Source organism: Phoca vitulina, unplaced genomic scaffold, assembly GCF_004348235.1.
Source record: "Phoca vitulina isolate PV1807 unplaced genomic scaffold, GSC_HSeal_1.0 scaffold14, whole genome shotgun sequence".
Classification (NCBI taxonomy): domain Eukaryota; kingdom Metazoa; phylum Chordata; class Mammalia; order Carnivora; family Phocidae; genus Phoca; species Phoca vitulina.
The window spans coordinates 31,283,675-31,306,075 of record NW_022589717.1 but is presented as its reverse complement, the minus strand read 5'-3'; the positions used below and the strand labels follow the sequence as shown (position 1 = coordinate 31,306,075).

Here is a 22,401-nt window from a genome sequence, read left to right as displayed (position 1 = left end):
TGTTGAATGAGACAAAGGATTTAAAATTGCATTTTGCTAAATTGTTAGTTTCTGAAACTATTAAATAGGCTTATTATTCTAACCGATGTCCTATTGGGCTCGGGTTTTTTTTTTTTTTTGTAGAAATTAATAATACTAAGATTTACCATCATTTAATATAAATTTAGTTATATTTCAGAGAAAAAAGCAGTAATTTTTGAGGTAAAGGTTAGGGAGACTTTCTTATCAAATGCTTAAATGTATTATCAAGAATTTACATAAAGAACTACAGTACTGGTTGGAGAGATGACCAATAGGTACATGGCACAACCTGATGACCCTAAGACACACCCCAGTATGTAAGAGTTCAGTAATAAATCAGTTCAGTAATAAATCAGCATTACAAAGCACTAGGGGAAAGAAGGGTATTTGAATTTGCAGTCAACTCTTCGGATTTTACAAGTTCAGTTCTTATTTCTTATCATATACCATCATAAACTCAATATCAATTAAGATGAATACAAGAGGAATAACTAACTACAAAATGTAAAAGACAATATAAGGAAATATGTGCATAGTCATTATGATATTTCTCCTGCTGCATACCATAGGATCCTCTTGTTCTGTCCTTATGATTATTGCTTTGTCACCTCCTCTGAGTTTTATCATGTGTTCCTTCTCTGGACCTACTTTTATCCCCTGCCTGTACCCCAGGCCTCCAAATCCTGTCATTCAGTGTTAGTCATAACGTTTAAGGCTAAAACCACCTGTCGTATCTCCCTCACACTCCGTGCTCACTTGTCCAACTCGAACTTCATCACCTGACAGATAGCAATCTAATGTTCAAACTCACATCAGAAGCTCACCTCTCACCAACCGCTTTGCTTACCTCTAATTTGGTAGGCATCAGACGTGCTGGTTTGGAAGCTTGGGTTCTGGCATCCAGTTGCCATGTGTAATTACTAGCTCTTCCACTGTTTGACTTTTGGCAAGTTAACCAAACTTTATGTGCTCCATTTCCGTTTAAGTAAAATGGACGTACAGAAGTGTAAAGAAGAGGCAAGAATGAAACAATGAATCAGGGAACACTACATCAAAAACTAATGATGTAAGGTATGGTGATTAACAGAACATGATAATAATAAAAAAAAGAAAAAAAAAGAATGAGATCTTAAAAGCAGTGAAATAAAAACAGGCACTAAGATAAAGAAAAAGATAAAAATAAGTATATAAAACTTCCTTATAATATTAAGTACAGAGTTATTTCCATTAAAGTTATATTGTATGAAAATAAATAAATAAATAAATAAATAAATAAATAAGTAAATTGTGTATTTTTTTATTTATAAAAAAATAAAATAAAAAGAAGAGACAAGAATGAGCCCGGGGTAGCCAAAGGCCAGCGCCTAGGTCCCACCGCTGCCGCCATGCCCAAGGGGAAGCCTGGAGGAGATGCTAAAGGAGATAAAGCCAAGGTGAAGGATGAGAGAAGATCTGCAAGGTCATCTGCTAACCGTGCTCCTCCAAAGCCAGAGCCCAAGCCTAAAAAGGCCCCTGCAAAGAAAGGAGAGAAGGAACAAATGGAAAAACGGGAAAGCTGCTTCTGGCAAGGATGAGAATAACCTTGCAGAAAACAGAGGTGCCCGCACAGAGCAGAAACGGAAAGCTGAGCGTGCTGGCCATGCCCCACGTGAGGTGTGTGCACTTTTAATAACTGTGTGCTTCTGGTCACTGTACCATTTAAAATACTGTTTCTTTTTTATCAAGTTTTATAAAAATGTAGGATTTTGTTTTACTTTTTTTTTTTTTTTTGAGGCTATGTTGTTAGCACACAGAGTTTTCATTGTTTGGGGGAAAGGCATAAGTCACTAACAGGGTATCCCCGAAGCTAGATTGATACGGGGGTGGGGAAACACCTTTCCCTTCTAGTTTTGAGAAACTTCCTCTTGGTTCCTGGGAGGAGGGATTCCTTTACGTTGACACACATTAGCCACATTGGCACAGATGCTTTGTAGTGTGAAAAAAACAAAATTCATTATTTACGATCTCTTCTCCTTCTCTGCCTTCCCTGTAGATTTGACTCCCTTAAACTCAGAGACCTGTTGGAATCTGATGCCAAGACATGGTTCCCAGTGTGTCAGGCAATCCACACTTTGCAGTGTCACCATGGAGATGGTGTCCCTCCAAAGAGTTCCTTTTTTAGCTTGTGGATCTTCAGATTGGTGATTCTGCCATTTCCATTTTTTTTTTTTTTTGAAGTCAGGGCTGGCTTGTGGAAAGTTGTTAAACAACATGCTAAATGTGAAATGTGAACACTCGCTCTGATGTTCAGAGCATCACATGAAGACTTCACTGTGTTTTACAGTGGCTTGCTGATTTCGGGAGTCCATTGAAGAAGGGAGTTCGAAAGTTGTTGTATACTGTTAATGACTGTTTGCCCATGTCCTGCCTGAAACACCATGATTGTTTATGAAAAGTATCTTTAATAAAGCTCGATACAGTTTGAAAAAATAAAATAAAGTGGAGGTGATAGACCAATGGGTTCCTGTAAGGATTAAACAAATGTTTAATGCAAATGCAAAATGTTCCAAACAGTGTTGGGCTCATGGGGCTACCCAGGGACAGTAATATTGCTCCCTGTCATCAATTCTGTAGGTTTTATTGTGAGCTTGAAGGGCAGCAGGGATTCTGATCACCTCTTACCAAATCTTTTCCCGGCCAAATTCAAATAACTGTTACAGTACAGTACAATATTTAAAGAAATGTAAGGGTGCCTGGGTGGCTCAGTCGGTTAAGCTCTGCCTTCTGCTCAGGCCATGATCCCGGGGTCCTGGGATTGAGCCCCGCGTGGAGCTTCACATCAGGCTCCCTTCTCAGCAGGGAGTCTGCTTCTCCCTCTCCCTCTGTCCCTCCTCCCCCAACTCCTGCTCTCTAGTGCGAGGCTCTCTCTCAAATAAATAAATAAAATCTTTTAAATTAAAAAAATAAAATAAAGAAATGTATACTGAAAGAGGTTTGTAACATTTATTATAGTTTTAACACTATTTTTAAAAGAACTTTTAAAGGGGATTTACATGTTAACAAATGCAATGAGCTATATATAAAGTTTTGAATCTGAAAAAATGTATAAATCAGGAACAACGTTTTAGCATGAGAGAGAAGAGCATATGGTCAGTATGATAGGCACCTTTTCTCCCACTTAAGTCTGGAGAGCTCTTACATTTTAGGGACATTTTATTGAGCACAAGTGAAGTAAAAATTGCTCGTGTGTCCACAAGTGTGCAAAACGGCTAGCAGAAAGCTTTTGCGTAATTCATTTTCAGTTAGTACTTTGGTAATATTCTTGTCAAGTGTAAAAATAGGCTCAGTCGACAGGGAAAAAGCAACATTTAACAGGAATACAAATGAAAAGGAGAAATGGAATGTGGGTGGGAAACTAGATCTTTATAGTCTTAGCTTTGTCAGAAAACAATAGGTGCTGCTTAGTGCTTTCTAATTGCTTCTTGCAAAACTTTCAAGAAAATTGTCAAGTGAAAATGTAAGGTTCTTTATAATATTAAAACATTAAGTTGCTACTCTTAGCAACTTATAAAAAGGTCCGATTTCTCTTTCCTTATATATTTTTCTAAGAATCTCTCAGTTAGAACTCATTTTCCTTTATTACTCTTCTTATCACTGTTTAGATTATGTTGTAATACATAGAGTGTTGAAGCTCAGAAGAAGAGCTCTATTTGGGGCGCCTGGGTGGCTCAGTCAGTTAAGCATCTGACTTCAGCTCAGGTCATGATCTCAGGGTCCTGGGGTCCAGTTCCACATCTGCTCTCCACTCAGCAGGGAGTCTGCTCCTCCCTCTCATGCTCTCTCTCTCACTCGCTTTCTCTCAAATAAATAAATAAAATCCTTAAAAAATAAGTCTCTATTCAAACTGCATATTACAAATTAAATAAAAAAGTATAAGCATATATATACTTTTTTTCTTTATCCCATGACCACTTTCACTTTCAACTATTCAGCTATTTTTCTTGTTTTGTTTGTATAAATAACAAGGTATGATTCAATGTGCTGGTAAGGAAGAAACAAAACAATAAAATATTTCAGATGACTATTCACTTTTTATAGAAGATCCAGTCAGCATCCTGTGTAGTTAGACCTGAACTGTCCGATAATCACCATCAGCTTCTAGTGACCACTGAGCACTTGAAAAGTGGCTGGTGTTAAATTAATTAAATGGGGCCATTAGACTGATGTGGCTGGAATGCCATGGAAGCTAACATAAACAAGCCAAGATCTAAGTCTGTAAATGCCTCTAGGTTATGAAATTGAAACCCAAGGACAACCAATCACAAACAGCTACATAGGCTTTAAACTATAGCCCAAACCATTTTCCCCAGCTTTATTGAGGTATAAATGATAAGTTAAAATTGCATACATTTAAGGTGTGCAATATGATGTTTTGATGTATGTATGTATACATTATGAAATGATTACCATAATCAAGCTAATTAACATACCTATCACTTCTAATATTTACTGTGTGTGTGTGTGTGTACAACCCTTAAGATCTTGGCAAATTGCAAGTATACAATACATCATTATTGCTAACTGTAGTCATTATCCTGTACATTAGGTCTCCTGAACTTTCATCTTAAGTTTGCACCTTTGTTTTTGTTTTGTTTTGTTTTTATTTATTTTTGAGAGAGAAAGAGAGTGAGCTGGTAGGGGGAGAGGCAGAGAGAGAGAGAGAGAGAGAGAGAGAATCTCAAGCAGACTCCCCACTGAGCACAGAGCCTGACATAAAGCTGGATCCCAAGATCCTGAGATCATGACCTGAGCCGAAATCGAGTGGGATGCTTAACCGACTAAGCCACCCAAGTGCCCCAAGTTTGTACCTATAAACAACATCTCCCCATTTCCTCCAATCCCTATTCCTTGGTAACCATTCTTCTACTCCCTGTTTCTAGGAGTTCACCTTCGTTAGATTCTATACATAAGTTGGATCATGCATTATTTGCCTTTCTGTGTCTGGCTTATTTCACTTATCGTAATGACCTACTGCCTTCAAAGTCTATCCATGTTGTCACAAATGGTAGGATTTCTCTTTTTTAAAGGCTGAATAATATTTCATTTTATATGTATATATCACACTTTCTTTATCCATTCATCCATTGATGGACACAGATTGTTTCCATGTTTCAGTTATAGAGTTCTTTTTTTTTTTTAAGGCAAATGTTTCATAAGTTAATACAAAATGGGCAATAAATTTCACTAGCAATAATCTTACATGTAACACTGATACTTTCTGTCTTTAAGAGGTAATTTTCTATTCAAAGGATGACTGCTTGAAATAGAGGTACACTTTTCTCCTTATTTTTAGAGAATCAAAAACACAACTCTTTATTAAGGAATTTGAACTTATGTAACATAATTAGGTAAATAATATAAGACCAGTTTTTCACAGAAACACATACATTAATACTTTCATACACTAATCAGGATCTAGTCATTCTGATTTTAGCTTGCAGCCAAAAGTTCACACCAGGTCTTTGCCTTGGATCTGTGTATTTCTTAGAAGTTACCTTTAAAATCCCTCAATTGATCTACTCAATGTTCCTCAACCATTAAAGTGAGTACAGTTAAGTACAGATTGTCTAACTATTTCCAAAAGGGCCAGGCCAAAGTCACAGCATCACTGCATTGAAATTTTTACTGAAGAAATAGTGGAATTTTAGAGTAAGAATTAACTTTAGATATCATCTCATTCAACTCCTTTTTTAGAGATTAGGAAACTGAATCCTAAGAAGTTAAATGATTTGTCAAGAACACAGGGCTAACCTTGCGAGAACTAGACTCAGATTCTTGACTTTCTGTCCAGTGTTTTTTTGTTTTGATTTTTTTTTTAAAACCTACCCTAAGTTATTTCCTTTCTCCATGTGGTAGAAGTAGCAAAGAAGAATTATTTATTTTTTTTAAGGAAGAGTCATTTAAATACATTTTTAATTAATACAAAATAAGTTTTCTGATTTTCTCCCTGTAAATAAATAGCACTTTCTATGTCTTTGATAGCTTTTAACATGAGACAAATACAACTTAGTTTGTCTATAATAATTCTGTACAAAATTATAAGCTTCTGTCACAATTGCCTGTTTGAATAAATTTGGACAGCTTCCTACAGAATTAGCAGGAAGTATTTGGGTGAAATTTTGGAAAAAGATATGTGTGCCTAGGTTTCATGCTACACAAATGGTTAAAATGAGATAGAAATAATTATTTTTATGACATTCCTTTAAACCTGGGGGGGAGGTGGATGGGATAGATTCAAGGCGGCACACAGGAAGTGACAGTCGTTTGGGAGCCAAGGTGGTGAACTGCCCTTCTGCGAGATAACCCCGTGTCCCTCCCAGGTTTACAAGCTTACATTCTAAATAGCGTTCTCTGCTGCCCTCTAGAGCGTCTGAGTTGTTAGTGAGGACAGCAAAAAGAGAAACCTACTTAGGGGTAAGCAGGTAAGTGAGTTTTCCCCTTTAAGAATTTGCACCCACTTACAATATGGGTTTTTGTTTTTGTTTTCTCCTATGCCACCAAGCAATTCTCAGGAAGTCACAGGAAGTCAATTATCAGTCTTACAATTCAACTCCACTCTGACACTATCTACTCAGAGACAGTATCAGAATCCACCGGACAAGGGCTCAGTCCTACAAGACTGTCCCCAACTCAGAGGACAATTGCAAGTCTAGGCTGTCACCTGTGTTTCTGATCTAAGATTCTCACAATCCCTTATTTGGGTTTATTAATTTACTAGAGTGGCATGCAAACTCAGAGAAACATTTACTTACTAGATTACCAGCTTATTATAAAAGGATATAACTCAGGAACAGTCAAATGGAAGAGATGAATAGGGCAAGGTGGTGGAGGGGGAGGGCAGAGCTTCCATGCCCTATCCCAGGGCACCACTCACCCTTTATCTCCACGTGTTCACCAACCAGGGGCTCTCTGAACCCTGTCCTTTTGGGTTTTTATGGAGGCTTCATTACATAGGCATGATTGATTAAATCATTGGCCATTTGGCAATTCGATTCAACCTCCAGCTCTTCTGTCTCCCCTGAAGTTTGGAGCTCAGGTGTGGTACTGAAAGTGGAACCCTTATATCAGTGGTTGGCTCCGCTGGCTACCAGCCTCCATCTGTGGGTGGGACCTAAAAGTCACCTCACTGATGTAAAAAAGATACTTTCATCACTCTCATCACTTAGGAAATTCCGAGATGAAACATATATATATTCTTACTATTGATTATAATATCACTTCAATGACAAAGAAAACAGAACATGTCATTTGGTGAATCATTACGTATTTAAACCAAATAAAATAATGAATTGGTTCTGAAAGATATTTTTTTGTGTATATAAATTGGTATTCTACTGTGAAAGTTTTAAAACATGTACTTATATCTTCAATTCAAAGTGTCATAACATTTTCCTAACATTTGGCTCTAATTTTTTTTTGGTGGTTGTCACTAGTTTGTTTCACTGAACTTTGATCTGTCTTCAGTAAAACTTCTGTCCTGCCACCACATTAAAGCAGGCCCAAAAACAAAGTACGAGAGGCTCCCCACCACCCTCAATCCTGATTCTTTTCTCTCTAAATCAGCCCCTCTCTCTAAATCAGCCCACCAATGACAATGGTTTCCTCCAAATACAAATTGAATAATGCCATTTTTTGAAGTCTTTTTTGTCCAGTCCCCATTTCTCATTCTCTTCAATTCTGATTTTTGACACCACCACTCAAAGAGACTGCTCTCTCCCTTCCTTCACTCAACAAACATTAAGTGTCCATTTTGTGGTGGGCTCAAGGGATAAATCTAGGGAAGGAATAACTATTTTAACCTTAAAAACTTAAAGCCTAAGATAGAAACAGACATATAAACAAATAATGTGCTAACCATGGTAAGTATTGTGAAACAATAAGGTTAAGAAGAACTAAATTTGCCTAGGAAATCTCCAACGAGAGAACACTGAACTGAGTGCCAAAGACAATTGGGAATTTGCCAGCAGAGTATGAGTACAGGGTATTCCAGAAAGAGCAAAGTAGAAAATTACAAAGGCAGCGACCAACAGATAAGGCTGGTAAAGGTGACAATTGTGTATGCTCTCCTAGGGTGTCTAGACAATGAATAGCAATTAAGTGATCTTAGGCAAAGAGTAATTTTGATTTGAGAAAGACCACTCTGACAGCACTTTGAGAGTGGGGAATGGAAAGGGGAAAGACAGGAAGTAGAAAGCCTTAGAAAGATCTTGTAATTGTTTAGGTTAGAGATGATGAATGCTTGAAGTAAGACGTGTAGGCAGAATAAAGTAGACTTTAAAAAATATTCAAGATGCCAAAACTGAAATTTAAGTGCTTCAAACGAAGGGATGTTTGTTCACTGATGCATCCCCAACACCTAGAACAGTGCCTGCCACAAGTTAACACTTACTAAATGTACGCTGGATTCTGGGAAGATGGCAGTTCACTGTAGTTTTTGACTCTTCCTGAATGTCCCTTAAAGACAGGCGTAACAATTAAAATTGCAAAGTCAAAAACCCACAGATGCCTAAATCAGAACAAAATCACCTTAACTGCAACCCAAATGTACCCCCAAACCTATGGATTGGGAACCACTGATAGCTAAAATCATCAGACGGTGTTACTATCTACGAGGGGGGAAATAGGAGGAAGGACCTGGTGCTCCAAATCAGAGAATCCGATATCACAAATGCATACTTACTAGGAAGCTCAGTTGACCATTCTGAGACTATCGCAACCAAAACTGGAACAGCAATCTATAGAAACCAACTACTGAGGGAGTATAAAGAGACTAGGGCAAGGTCTGATGATGATGGGATGTGATGGGATCTATGATAACGGAAAATAACCTACCAATTCTCCTTCCCAGGACAAATACTGTACAGAAAAGATGGCTCCAGGAATAGAATCCATACTGATCAGGACAGAACAGCTGGGACAAAGAAAAGAGAAGGTGGGGAAAAAAAGTGAAAATTAAAAACACATGATTACACAAGTCCTGGAACAAAAGGAAAATACCAAGTAAAATTGGAGAATTAAAAAAATAATAATAATGAAAAAAATTGTGATAACTAGAACATGATATATCAGAATACTGGTCCAGGGGCGCCTGGGTGGCTCAGTCGTTAAGCGTCTGCCTTCGGCTCAGGTCATGATCCCAGGGTCCTGGGATCGAGCCCCGAATCGGGCTCCCTGCTCCACGGGAAGCCTGCTTCTCCCTCTCCCTCTCCCCCTGCTTGCGTTCCCTCTCTCGCTGTCTCTCTGTCAAATAAATAAATAAAATCTTAAAAAAAAAAAAAAAGAATACTGGTCCAAATGCTTTTATCAGAGGACATTTTATAGCATTCAATTTTTAAGACAAGCATATAACTCAAAAAAGCAGGACAAAGAAAACCTGAATTAAATAAAAGAGAAAGAAGAAATTAATGATTAAAACAGAAATTTAAAAGTTGGAAAATAGGAAAATAGTAAAACTAATCCAAAAGCCGGTTTTATGAAAACAGGAAAAAGTCACTAATTAACAGGACTAAGGGACAAATGAAGAAAACAAACACTATTTGAGGCAAAATAATCTTCAAAAGTGAGAAAAAATTTAAGTATCATAAAAGTTTACTTTGATGTCTATTAAAATACTTTTAAAAATCTGAATGAAATTGATAGTTTTTTTAATAAAAAACTAATATTAAGTCTAATTAAGTTAAAAAGTTAGAGATCAGTTCCCAGAGAAGCAACAGAGAAAACAATAGAAAGCTACTCCACAAACAAAAACAAAACAAAACAAGGCACTAAATCTGGAGATCTTCATAGGAAATTGTTTCCAACCTTTTAAGGGTCAGGTCATGAAAATGTTAGTTAAACTATCCCAGAAAAAAATTGGGCAAACTTTTACATTTGTTATGTGAGGAAATATATGATCAGTTCTCCAAACCTGACAAGGACATCATCAAAACATACAAAACTACAGACTATTCTTCTGTATAAAAATGGATGTAACAAACAAACAAACAAACAAAATGAATGTAACAACCAAAGTGAAATGCTAGGAAACAAAATACAGTGGCATGTTAAAAAATAAAACACACTTATTTAGGTTGTGAGGATGTTGATGAAATAAGCCATATAAAGTGGCAAGAATAAAACCTTGCACAAAGTAAAGGTGCAACTACTGTTAGTCATGATTATTAGTCATCACAGATTGGACAAGTGAGATTATTAAAGGACATGAGGAAGAAATCAAGGAACATCAATGCTTAACTAGCTGCTAGAGAACAAACCTAGAAAATTCGCATTTCCCAATCTCAAAACTCACTACAAAGCTACAGTAAACAAGACCGTGTGGCACTGACATAAGGATAGACCTCAATCAATGGGAGAGAAGTGAGAGTCCAAAAATAAACCCTTACATTTATGGTCAATTTATTTTCAAGAAGGGTGCCAAGACAATTTAGTGAGGAGAGAATGGTCTTTTCAACAAATCATGCTAGGATAAGTGGATTTCCACCAGCAGAAGAATGAAGATGGACCCCTAGGGCCACCACATATAAAAACTGACTCAGGAGGTAAATCTTTGTGATCTTGGATCAAGCAATGGTTTCTTGGAGATGTCCAAAGCATAAGCAACCAAAGAAAAACAGAGAGAAATTTAACTACATCAAAATTTAAAAATTTGAGCTTCAAAGGGTACTACCAAGAAAGTGAAAAAAACCCATATATTAGGTGAAAATATTTGCAAATCATGATCTGATAAGTCTAATGTATGGAATATAAAAACTCCTGCAACTTCACAATTAAGAAAGCAAACAGCTCAATTTATAAATTTGGCAAAAAATCTGGTTTTTTTTCCCCAACTTTTCAATAGCCAAATATCTTTCATTGGTAATGTTATTAAGCTTATATTTTGCAGAAGAGACACGGGAAGAGGAAAAATGTCCACAAAACGGTGAAAGAAAACAAAATGCCAGGACCCTCTCACCCATTCATTTCCTCTGAAAAAATCCACAGGGAGAAAATGAGCATTCCTGTATTACAGATGATGATACCGTGGTTTAGAGAGGTTCGCGGGCCTTCTCACTTTTACCCCTGCCAAGTTCCTCGCCCATGTGGTGTAGTAATCATCCACGCTTTCCTACCTCACCAGTCCTCATCAAAGCCCGGCACACTTCAGCTCTGCTTCCCACACCATCACCATCGCTCCTGCGCCTCTGTGGGCTCCTGGTGCGTCAGTCACCAGTCCTGAGCGCAGGAAGATCTGCCCGGGTCCCTCCGGAGTTGTGGGACGCCCACGGTGGGCGCCAGCGCCGGAGAAGAGCCCAGTGGCGGTGGGAGCCTGGGGATGGGGGGAGTTGGGGGTGCAGATCCTGGGCATCCCAGCGGGCAGCTGGACATTCCCCCTCCAGCTCTGGATCAGCACTTCTACTCAACGCCTTCAAGGCGGAGGGCGGCGGTCAGGCGGTCAATGGGGACCCCATGGGTGGCCTGGCAGCACCGCCCACCCACCCAAAGGGCAAATAATTTGAATAGGAATTTCTCCAAATAAGATATACAAATGACTACTCAGCACATGAAAAGATGTTCAACATGATTAGTAATTAGGGAAATACCGACCAAAACCACAATGGATGGCCCTTCATGCCCACCAGAATGGCTTAGATCAATAGGACGGACGATATAGCAAGTGCTGTGGAAGATGTAGAGAAATTGCAAGCTTCATACGCTGCTGGTGCGAAAGAAAACTAGTGCAGCCACCTTGGAAAACTGCTTAGCAGTTCCTCACAAAGTTAAATCTAGAGTTCCATATGACCCAGAAATTAAACTCTTAGGTATACACACAAGAGAACTGAAAACACATGCACACAAAAGCTTGTACACAGATGGTCACAAGAGTATTATTCATATTAACCAAAAGTGGAAACAACTCAAATGCCCATCAGTTTATGAATGGGTAAACAAAAAGTGGTATATCCATACAATAGGATATTATTCAACCATAACAAGTAAGGAAATACTGATTTATGGTACAACATAGACAAATCTTGAAAACATTACACTAAGTGCAAGAAGCCAGATACAAAAGGCCACATATGTATGATTCTGCTTTTATGAAATGCTCAGAATGGGTCGATCCTTAGAGACGGAAAGTAGATTGGCATTACCAGGGGCTGGGGGAAGCGATTAATTGGGATCAACTGCTAACTGTTACAGGATGTCTTTTGGGTTAATGAAAGTATTCTGGAATTAGATGGTTGTACAACTTTGCGAATATACCGAAACTACTGAATTGTACACTTTTAAAAAGTGAATTTTATTGGGTTATAACTCAACAAAATAAAATCCAGCAGGCCACAAAAAGCTAGAAAATGGATTAAAAGGGAATTGTTGAAAATTTAGTAAATTTTTAATAACTCTAGAATCCAGGTGGCAGGTGAATGGTTGTACCCTATACAAGTCCTTTGACCTTTTCTTTATGTTTAAAATTCTTACCAAAAAACGTTTGTGAAGTAATTGACCAGAAACAGTTTTTTTAAAAAATAAATACGAAGCAGTCATCAGGGTCAGTGCAGCAGAGAGACTTCAAGGAATTTAGAAATTAGGAAGAGAACTTTATGCAAAGCAAACTCAATGCACAGGATCTGTGTTGCCCATGAGGATGAGGCAGGGGAGAAACAGGAGACACTGAACGTAGGCCACTGGACTTGGCCTAGAGCCTTGCTTCTTTTTTTTTTTTTTAATCTTATTATGTTATATTAATCACCATACATTACATCATTAGTTTTTGATGCAGTGTTCCATGATTCATTGTTTGCATATAACTCCCAGTGCTGGCATTAACTCACCTTTAAATGAGACCCTCCTAAAACGCTCCCCAATCTCCCTGCCTTCTCCTGTTCCCATCCTACCTTCATCCTCTCCTTTCTCATTCGCTAAGTGTTCATTCAGTATGTTAACTATGTTTTATCACTACCAGTGTCACGCATTTTAATTATTTGTATATGTGTCTTTCACTCCTAAAAGACTGAGATCCTCAAGGGCTGTTGTCATTTCCTAGAGATCTGTGGATCTGCCCTCCAGGTCTAATCCTGCTTCTGCCACTTTGTTGGTACTAAAGAAAAACAGCGTTTGAGGATAAGGCTATCTAAGAGGAGCCATTCAACTGTGTAAGAACAGTGAATCAAAATTAAAGTGCAGAATCAGGAAAATTATAAAATATACTTATAAAAATGGGAGTAATAATATGGCCCATAATAACATTAATATCATTTTTGTTGAAATACAAACAGTCTAGAGACAAGTGGAAAAAATAATTTATTGGAGATTCTCTTACACATGAACATGGGACATTTATACATATTTAGATGTGCTGATATGAAATGCTAAATTTAAAGACAAACATTTTTACACGATAGTTGCACTATATTTTATAAAGGTAGGTATTAATAAATTATCAGAGATATTTAAGAACAATAGGCCAATTATGCCAATAGGAATGCTTTCTATGTCAAATTTAAAGTAACTTTTCTGAACATGATGGCCTGGATATAATCACATTCTTCCAAGCTAAGAAAAAGAAGCTCATTTCTGGAAATAAAAGGCCAGAAATGGCTCTTTCAGGAGTATCCCAGCAGTGTCTCCAATTTTATTCTTGGATGTGGTTAGAGCGCCTCACATTTATCCTAGGCTAATGTAATAGCTCAGTGTGAAACAGAACAGCTTTTTATAACAGCTGCATGTGGTTAATGAGATTTAATACAAGGGCTATAGTACAAATGATAGAATTTTAGAGGAATTATAATGCCACATGATTTGAGTGAGCAACCAAATACTTTGGTAACAGAAATGTGCATCCTCTATTTTTGAAGGAAAATGAGCACAATTCAAAATAGTCACTATTTTCTTAGCATGGTATATTAATTCTTATTTTGGGAATCTGAAAATAAATGGCATTTTTTTTCCTAAAACTTAGAATTCACTCCTTTATAAAATGATTTCTATAATGATGTACACCAACATGATATAAACTTTGTTCTATGTTATTATAGTCATGAAAATATACATAGACATATACATGGAACACTAAGCAGATTTGGTAAGCCATGATATGATATATACACATGACCAAATACTGTTCAGTGTCACTTAATTAAATTCAACAAATATTTATTGGGTGCCTACCACTTGCAAGTTACCATGCTCGGCAATGCTTGTGGTAGATCTTAAGACACAGGAAGCTCACATCATTCACATCTAAAGCCAAACTTCAGGTAATATACTAAACCTTGAAAATAATCAAAAGCAGAGCTAAGGTTGAGTAATGAATCATGAAAGCTATACCGAGGAGAAAGGCTTGGGATAACTGCAAAAGACAAAGCGAAATCTGTATCCACAGGGAATAATGGCTCCCAGGCTTGCCGTGTGACAGTGGACAACAAGAGCCCATTCTGCCATCTTCTTCATCCCACAGTCTAACATTCAGTCATCATCCTGGGTTGTTTCCTTTAAAAAGTGGAATAAACAGGGACTCATTTTCAGTGATAATAAAGCTAGTAGTATCCCCCAAAATATTTTCTTTCTTTTTTTTTCCTTCAGACAGAAGCGTGATCTGCATTCACATCTGTTCTTCTGTCCTCCTACCCTAATTCTGGGTGAAACAGGGCCACCCACCTAAAATGAGCAACACTTGAGGTAGAGTTTAATTTATCAGAAGAACATCCGTAAGCATGCCAACACCACAAGTAAACTATTTAAAGTAAAAAGAGCAGAAAGAAGATAAAGATAAATATTTTAAAATTTGGCATTCCATTCCTTTTAGGACTTAGGCTCTACCAGCATTTTTAGGGGATGTATGCATACGGAAAAAAGAAATAATCAGCGAGTCTCACACCCCTCTGAAGAACCAATACATCAACAGGGGAACAAAGTATCAAACTCGCTCCTGATGCAGCGCACTGCGTTTGGGAACAGAGGGGGCATGACCTTGGTGTGTGCAAGCCCGGTGGGAGTCGGGATTCCGGGTTGGAGGGCCAGTGTCTGAGGACTGTTCTAGCACATGGCTTCCAGCTAGAGTAAGACCATAGCACTAGCATGAAGCTGAGGCTCCCTTACACAATCATTCAGGTTCGGGAAGATTATAAATTGCTTTTCTTTCTAGGAAAAATGCCCAAGGGACTAGGATGTCTAAAGATCACCAAACATTCCACAGAGAGATGGCTTGACCCTCGGAAGGATCCAAAGCTTCATGATGAAGAAAACTCCCATAAATTGTGGTCCTGACTCTGCCCAGTGGTGACCTCAGAATGGCTTAGGGAGCTAAGGAAAGAGGCCGGGGAGTCTCTCAGAGCCCTCTCACCTCAGCCGTGTTTGAGCCAGATTATGGCGGAAGAACAAAAACAAAACAAACAAACAAAACAGGTCTTCCCCATCTGGTGCTTTTGGTTTTAATTTCATTAGAGGACAAAAGCCGGCAACCATAAAGTATCCCCTAAGAAGTTTTTATTGTTCTAACTGGCTCATTAATGTTTCAGTATTTCCGCTACTTTATTTGAGAGTTCATTTCTGTAAACAAGAGTTCTTTTCAAATAAAACATATTCTCAGTGATTATAATTTAGCTCTCTCTATATTTTATTTATTTATTTATTTTTAGCTGTCTATATTTATATTCTGTCTTTTAAAAAAAGGAATTGCATGCTGTTTAGTCATACCTCTGTTCCTGTATTTTTTCTGGAAAGAAACCAAACTTGCATTGGCTCTTTTTTGCCCTTCATGGACACAGGGCCTCGGTGCTCCAAATGGAACTGTGGATCTGAGTTTTCTGGTGTCATAAGACATCTAAAGGACAGGGGACAGGGAATAGGGAGAGACATATGCAGTATGGTTGCATGGAGAAAGTGACATGAACCTAAATTAGAAATAGAGACAATAATGACACACACTAAAGTTTTATTTAAAAGTAACACAAGGTTTTAGTAACAATGATCATATAGGGAATTCCTAAAGTGGTGTGAAATCATTAAAAGTGGGAGTAATGATCCAGTCTTCTCAAATAAGAAATAAATAATCCGAAGAGCATTAAGTGATGACTGCTTATTTTTTTAAAGATCTTATTTATTTATTTATTTATTTATTTGACAGAGAGAGAGAAAACAAGCAGGAGGAGTGGCAGGCAGAGGGAGAGAGAGAAGCAGGCTCCCCGCTGAGTTGGGAGCCTCACTCCAGGCTCGATCTCAGGACCCTGAGATTATGACCTGAGCAGAAGGCAGACCCTTAACCAACTGAGCCACCCAGGCGCCCCATGATGACTGTTAAAAAATAACAAAATCACTGAGAGTTAAGCCACACGTAAAGAGACATTTTTCTTGCAAATCAGTAAATACTAAGACACGTTTTCTTACCTGTATGTATATTCAGACACATTTATTTTTCCTTTTTCTCCGGTGGTTTCTGTTCTGCTTGTGAGGTTAACGGTATTTCCAAAAAGGCAATATCGAGGCATCCTCTGCCCTATGACACCGGTAACTACCTCTCCAGTGTGTATCCCTATTGTGATCTGCAGAAATCAAAACTTTGTTTCAATAAGTTCAATCACCAAAACACTAATTTTTGATTACTTTATATTACAGACTGTAGAGTCATCATATAAAAATAGTAAGAATTCTCTAGAACTCCAAGTGTATTACAGCATATTTATAAAATAGAAGAACTCCAAGTGTATTTATAAAAATAAAAAACCCTCACAAAATCTGTCTTCCAAGAGAAACATTCTTTTTCTAAAGTCTGAAGATTTCAAAGATATGAATCTGGTAACTTATATGAGACACAGGAAAAGAGATTTTAAAAAATAAACCAGAAAGGACAGGAAGTTTTATCTCATCCTCATGATTTCAGCACATGGAATAGACTAGGTAATTTCAAATAGGTGGACAGATTTCCCATCTCTATGAAAAAATGGAATACAATGTGTTTGAAAAAGATTATATATAGTCTTTGTTCTCAGGGAGTCTTTCCTTATACATAATTAATAATTGCCTGGTAAAAAATGTGAGTCAGATGTCCACAAAGGTCTACTACTACTATTATAATATCTATTTTATTTACTAACCTGAACAGATTCGCCATCCACTTGAACCTGACCAGCAATTTCCATCATGTCCAAGGCCAGGTGGCAAATGGATCGTGCATGGTGGATGCACGGCTCTGGTAAACCACTCACTGTCATATACTTATCACCAACTGTCTCCACCTAACACAGCACATATAATTTACATGTTCATTGGTTAGAATACACATTACCGTTTCATTTGCTACCTTTATATATAAACAATGTTTTTCCAAGGCTACCAATAGCTTTAAACTTTCCTTCTCTGAATTCTTTTAAAATTCTAGTGCATTCAACTCCAATAAGATGAAACCTTGTAATTATTTCAAATTTACACACTGGCACTTGAGGTCTTTGATTACAGGCAGGTAGAGACACAGCATTATTCTCTCCCTAATAATTCCTGGTTTCTCGCCCCAGATACCTTACAATTCAATAGGACATTTAATTACCAATAACTCCCTAAAATAATGATGAGTTACAGCACAAGAGCCACTGCCCAGAGCCCAGTGATTTATCACGTTCATTAACCATTTATATTTTGATGTGCTCACAAAGTGTTCCAGTGTACCTCAGAAAACCACTCTAAAATAGACAGTTTTTGTGGCACTCCTATTACTCCAGATGCCTGGAGATGGTTTAGTTAACATTCTTGCTTTTATGAAGCAATAATCCCCTGACTTCAGTTTTCCAATATTATTGTTGTTTTTAATTGAAACAAAGGGCAGAAAATGCCTTATAAATGTTTATCTTCAAGTCAGTGTTATCTAAAAGCAGATCAGAGTCCCCAGTACCCTTCTCCTGCTCTCCGACTTCTTTCCTAGGCAAAGCATTTATATATTTCAGTACAAATGTCTCCTGCAGAGCACTACAACGAATGTTACGTTTATATTACGTGTGATAAACAACCTGCGCAGATTCATTAACGTAAGTGCAAATGAGCTGCTGAACATTTCATTTTCACCAGGGGATCATCAGTGCTATTCCTTTCGGTTACCAGGAAGAGAAAGTTTTGTACCAAGAGGGAATTATTTGAGAAAATGGTAAACCGGGAATACACGGAGGCTGGCTGCAGCATGGCTACAGGGCTAGCCTCAGAGACGGTGCCAGCAGTGCCCCTGAGCGTTAGGGTCCCAGAATTCAGAGTCGGAGGAGCCCCGCATTAGGATACGATCTGGACTTGCCTTATAAACAAATGGATTTTTCCGGGAGTCAGTCAATGTGTCAAATCTGGTGTAGAGGTCATTGAGGAGGTTTACAATCTTCATGGCCCCTTCTCCAGATGCATGCTTGCTACAGAAAGCATTGAAGCCCACAATGCCACTAAAGAGGATGGTCACATTGTCGTATCTTTTGGCAGGCACCGGACGCTTGTGTCTCAGCTCATTGGCGACAGACGGAGGGAGGACAGAATACAACAACCTGTTCAGTTCAGCGGAGTGGGGAAAAAGCCACAGTAAGAGATGCTGGGAAGAGCTTTAGTGCTTCTACTGTCCACCTCCTAAAGCTTTGATGTCATGTGTACTGTAAAATCCTCAAGTGGTAATAGGACACCCATTACTGGCTGTATATGTAAGGGAGGTATCGAAGATACTGAAATTTATTTGTTTTAATCACATACAACATCTCCACATACAAACCAGTTCACGCCAAATGAAAATAAGCCAAACAAATAAATAGGCAAAGCGGAAGACTGGCCATAGGATGGCAAAGTTTTCATCTGTGGGACTGAATTCCGACCTGCCATTATGGTTCACAGTATGAAAGCTGTCATCACGAGCACTTAAAATGCTGTCTGCACAGCATAATACCAGGACCACGTTTATCTCTTAGGATTAAGAAATCTACCTGAATTTGTGTAAATAGTATTAAAAGAAGTAGATTTCTGGGTGCCTGGGTGGCTCAGTCGGTTAAGCGTCTGCCTTCAGCTCAGGTCATGATCCCGGGGTCCTCAGATCCAGCCCCTAATCGGGCTCCCTGCTCAGCAGGGAGCTTGCTTTTCCCTCTCCCTCTGCTCCTCACCCCTGCTCATGCTCTCTCTCTCATTCACTCTCTCTCTCTCTGTCAAATAAATAAATAAAAATCTTAAAAAAAAAAAAAAAAAGGAGATTTCTCTTCAGTTTCATGCATGCCTCACTCCTCCATGGAAGAAACTGATAAAACAGATGAAGATTGGACTAGGCAAGAAAATATTGTATTTCTATAGGTAATACGGAGATTACTCTGGTGGCTTCAGGGATTACACTGAGGGACAAGTGTGGTAAGCACAATAGGAAGGGGATGAGAGCCGAGGGTTGACAGGAGAGAAGCAGGAACGAGGGCGACCGATGTCTCTTGGCATGAGGACCCAGCAGAACAAATGATGCCTCTCTGCTTTTTTCTTCCCTGTAGCCAGAGGGCATTCCGTGCTAAGTTTAATCTTACAGGCTTCATAAAATATGTTATTTTCAGGGATGAAGTTGTACCACTCACTAATCAAACCTACAGTTTGAATTGCTTTTCAAAGAGGGGGAGGAATTTGAGCTGCCTGCCCTATATACTTTCTGAAATTTGCAAAATACCTGGATAGATTAAGTAGTCCACTTAGGGCCACAAGGAAAGTGAAGAGGTCTCCAAGAAACTAAGCATATCTTAGTCCAGACAAGTGAATTAAGAAGCTAAGGATAAAGCAAAAGGAAAGAGAGAGAGGCTTTCAAGCAGACTCTCCGTTGAGCACGGAGCCCAAAGTGGGGCTCGATCTCACAACGCTGAGATCACGACTGAGCCGAAACCAAGAGTCCGACCCTGAACTGACTGAGCCATCCAGGTGCCCCAGTTATTAATCCATGTTATTAATACATAGCTCATTGATGTGTTTATGTGTTGACACAGCATTCATCCAAGGGCAGCTACACATGTATCAATGGAAAGAAAAGTATAGAAAGTGATGCTGTTATCAATACCTGGGTGTTCAAGAAGAATGAAATAGTTCTTATGGGAAGTAAGACAGATCAGTTCAATTTTCCAACAAGACAGTTGCCAATTATAAAGCGTTAAGAATGAACACACAAAACCCTGGGTAAAATCACTTATGAACATCCAGTGATTTAGTGCCTTTAACTAGGGTATGCAAACAAGGCCAAGTAGTATGCACACTGCATATTCAAATGAATTACTTGAAAATTAAGTATTATCTTTTTTTTTTTTTTTTTTTAGGTTTTCTTTTCTCCCATGACAGGGAAAAGTATTGGTATGAAATGATCAGATCATCCCACCAAATTTGTGGGTTTTTATATATCCATTTTGACTCTAAAAGTTCGTATAAAGATACTAACATAGTATTTTAATTTATTAAAATTCTAACTATTAACTTTATTTTGTTCAGAAGCATGCACAAAAGACATAATTTTATTCCTTAAGTTTCAATTATATCATGTACATTTTTTGGAGTTATTGAAACTTAAGGAAGTATTATCTTTAATGCTACTTGTCCAATTTTTCACAATTTAATCCACCATTCATAGAAAAATAGTAGTAGTTTTAGATTTGGTTACTTTTTTTAAAGATTTATTTATTTATTTGAGAGAGAGAGAAAACACATGGGGGTGAAGGGGGCAAAAGGAAAGAGAGAGAGGCTTTCAAGCAGACTCTCCGTTGAGCACGGAGCCCAAAGTGGGGCTCGATCTCACAACCCTGAGATCACGACTGAGCCGAAACCAAGAGTCCGACCCTGAACTGACTGAGCCATCCAGGTGCCCCAGATTTTGTTATTTTTGTTAACATATGTCATTACAGATGTAATCGTTGTGATTACAAATGACATCACAATCTGTCAAATTCATATCTGCCAAGCCCTAAAATAACCTAGACTCCGAGAAATCTTTTAAAAGACAATGGCCAGTTCTAAGTACAGTGTTCAACGTAACCCTCAGAAGCCAGGCAGCCCCTGGCACACAGAGGATGCTCAGGACACAGCTCTCACATGAAGGAAGGAATGAATAGAGAGTTCAACATTAAATACGCATTTGAATTATTGTACTGATTTTCCGAGAGAGCTATTTTGGCATCTGTTCTTTCAACATGGTTTATAAAAATAGAAGACATATTTCCACTACCATTAAGACTGATTTATTTCTGTACGCATAATTTCTTTTTAAGTGACATGGAAGGTTTTATTTACTACTCCAGAGCCTCAGTGGGCTCCGTGCCCCTTTGGTGTGCTGATCAGACTTAACTGTAGCTGAGTCACATCATACGATGCCCTTCCTCCACCACGAGGTTACATTCTTACGTGTCTGTCTTTTTCTTTTCATCTTCCAAGGCTCTTAACGTGAGCTGCAGCCTGTCCGTGAGGATTTCCAGTTCTTGGGTCAGTTTGTATTCCTCTCTGAATTGTTCTCCCAAAAGAACGAGATCACGTGTGGCATCGTGCAGAGGGATGTCACTCAGATACAGACCTCTCCGTGTCAGATCGTCCAGATTCATCACACTGTTATACAGGGAAATGAGGCAAAATCAGTGCCAACTTGTCTGCGTGACAATCCTGAGCCTAATGACTGTCAAGGAGTATAACTCTGTCATCTCCTTCTATTCAATTCCTCCTACCCATTCAGTAGATCAGGTTAAAGACAAGAAAATTTGGAGTCACATGAAGACTACGACTTCATTCTCTTACATATTTAAAAATCTATCAAAGACATATATTTTGCCAAATCACACTTTTAGATGCCATCAGCCTAAATTGAAAGATAAGGTAGAAACCCGTCCCATGCCTCCTGATCAGGTATTTATCACAAGGCTGTTATTCACTGCTATCACATTTTCCTCTCGTTATAAAGAGATGAAGGAAAATTTCTTTTTACCCTCTGTAACAGGGATGATAGTGCTTCTTTTGAGAAACCAGTTCATTTTGGCCTTAAGGATTCTTTGACCCTTGTAACTGGTTACTTTTCCTTTTTAGATGCAATGATTAAAAGTTTATAATCAGATTTATGACCTCATGTATTTTATGTATTTATGACTTTTTGACATGTATTTTATGTGCCACTCTGCCTTCTGGTTCTAATTTCTTCTACTACTCTTCTTTTCTTGGAAAATTTTTCTCATTTTTGAAACATTATTTAATCTTGCTAGATTTTATGCATCTCTGTAACCTAAGTTATTTTTACCTAAGTTATTTTTAGAATAGCATACTAATATTTATTGATTCAGCGATGATCTGGTAAGTGACTGCTTTTTAAAACTTTATTTTTTGGTTAAAATGTCTTAAGGTTATGTTATTGGTTTGAATTTT

General features: G+C 38.1%; 1 protein-coding gene and 1 pseudogene across 5 annotated transcripts in view; one reads left to right on the top strand and one right to left on the bottom strand.

Moving 5' to 3' along the window:
- The window catches only part of GUCY1B1 (guanylate cyclase 1 soluble subunit beta 1), a 106,111-nt gene that overhangs the window by 39,537 nt on the left and 44,173 nt on the right, over nucleotides 1-22,401 (bottom strand). For 3 of the 5 annotated variants that reach the window (XM_032413055.1, XM_032413056.1, XM_032413057.1), the window contains exons 9-13: nucleotides 21,400-21,597; nucleotides 18,314-18,551; nucleotides 17,133-17,273; nucleotides 16,426-16,580; nucleotides 8,893-8,971 (exon numbers count right to left, since the gene is read on the bottom strand). In XM_032413055.1, coding sequence (XP_032268946.1) covers nucleotides 8,893-8,971; nucleotides 16,426-16,580; nucleotides 17,133-17,273; nucleotides 18,314-18,551; nucleotides 21,400-21,597 — 811 coding nt within the window. Of the gene's footprint in view, nucleotides 1-8,892; nucleotides 8,972-13,383; nucleotides 14,530-15,735; nucleotides 15,863-16,425; nucleotides 16,581-17,132; nucleotides 17,274-18,313; nucleotides 18,552-21,399; nucleotides 21,598-22,401 lie in introns of those variants that run through there. The other 2 variants (XM_032413054.1, XM_032413058.1) reach the window with 1 other exon arrangement.
- On the top strand, nucleotides 1,368-2,788 carry LOC116637560 (annotated as a pseudogene).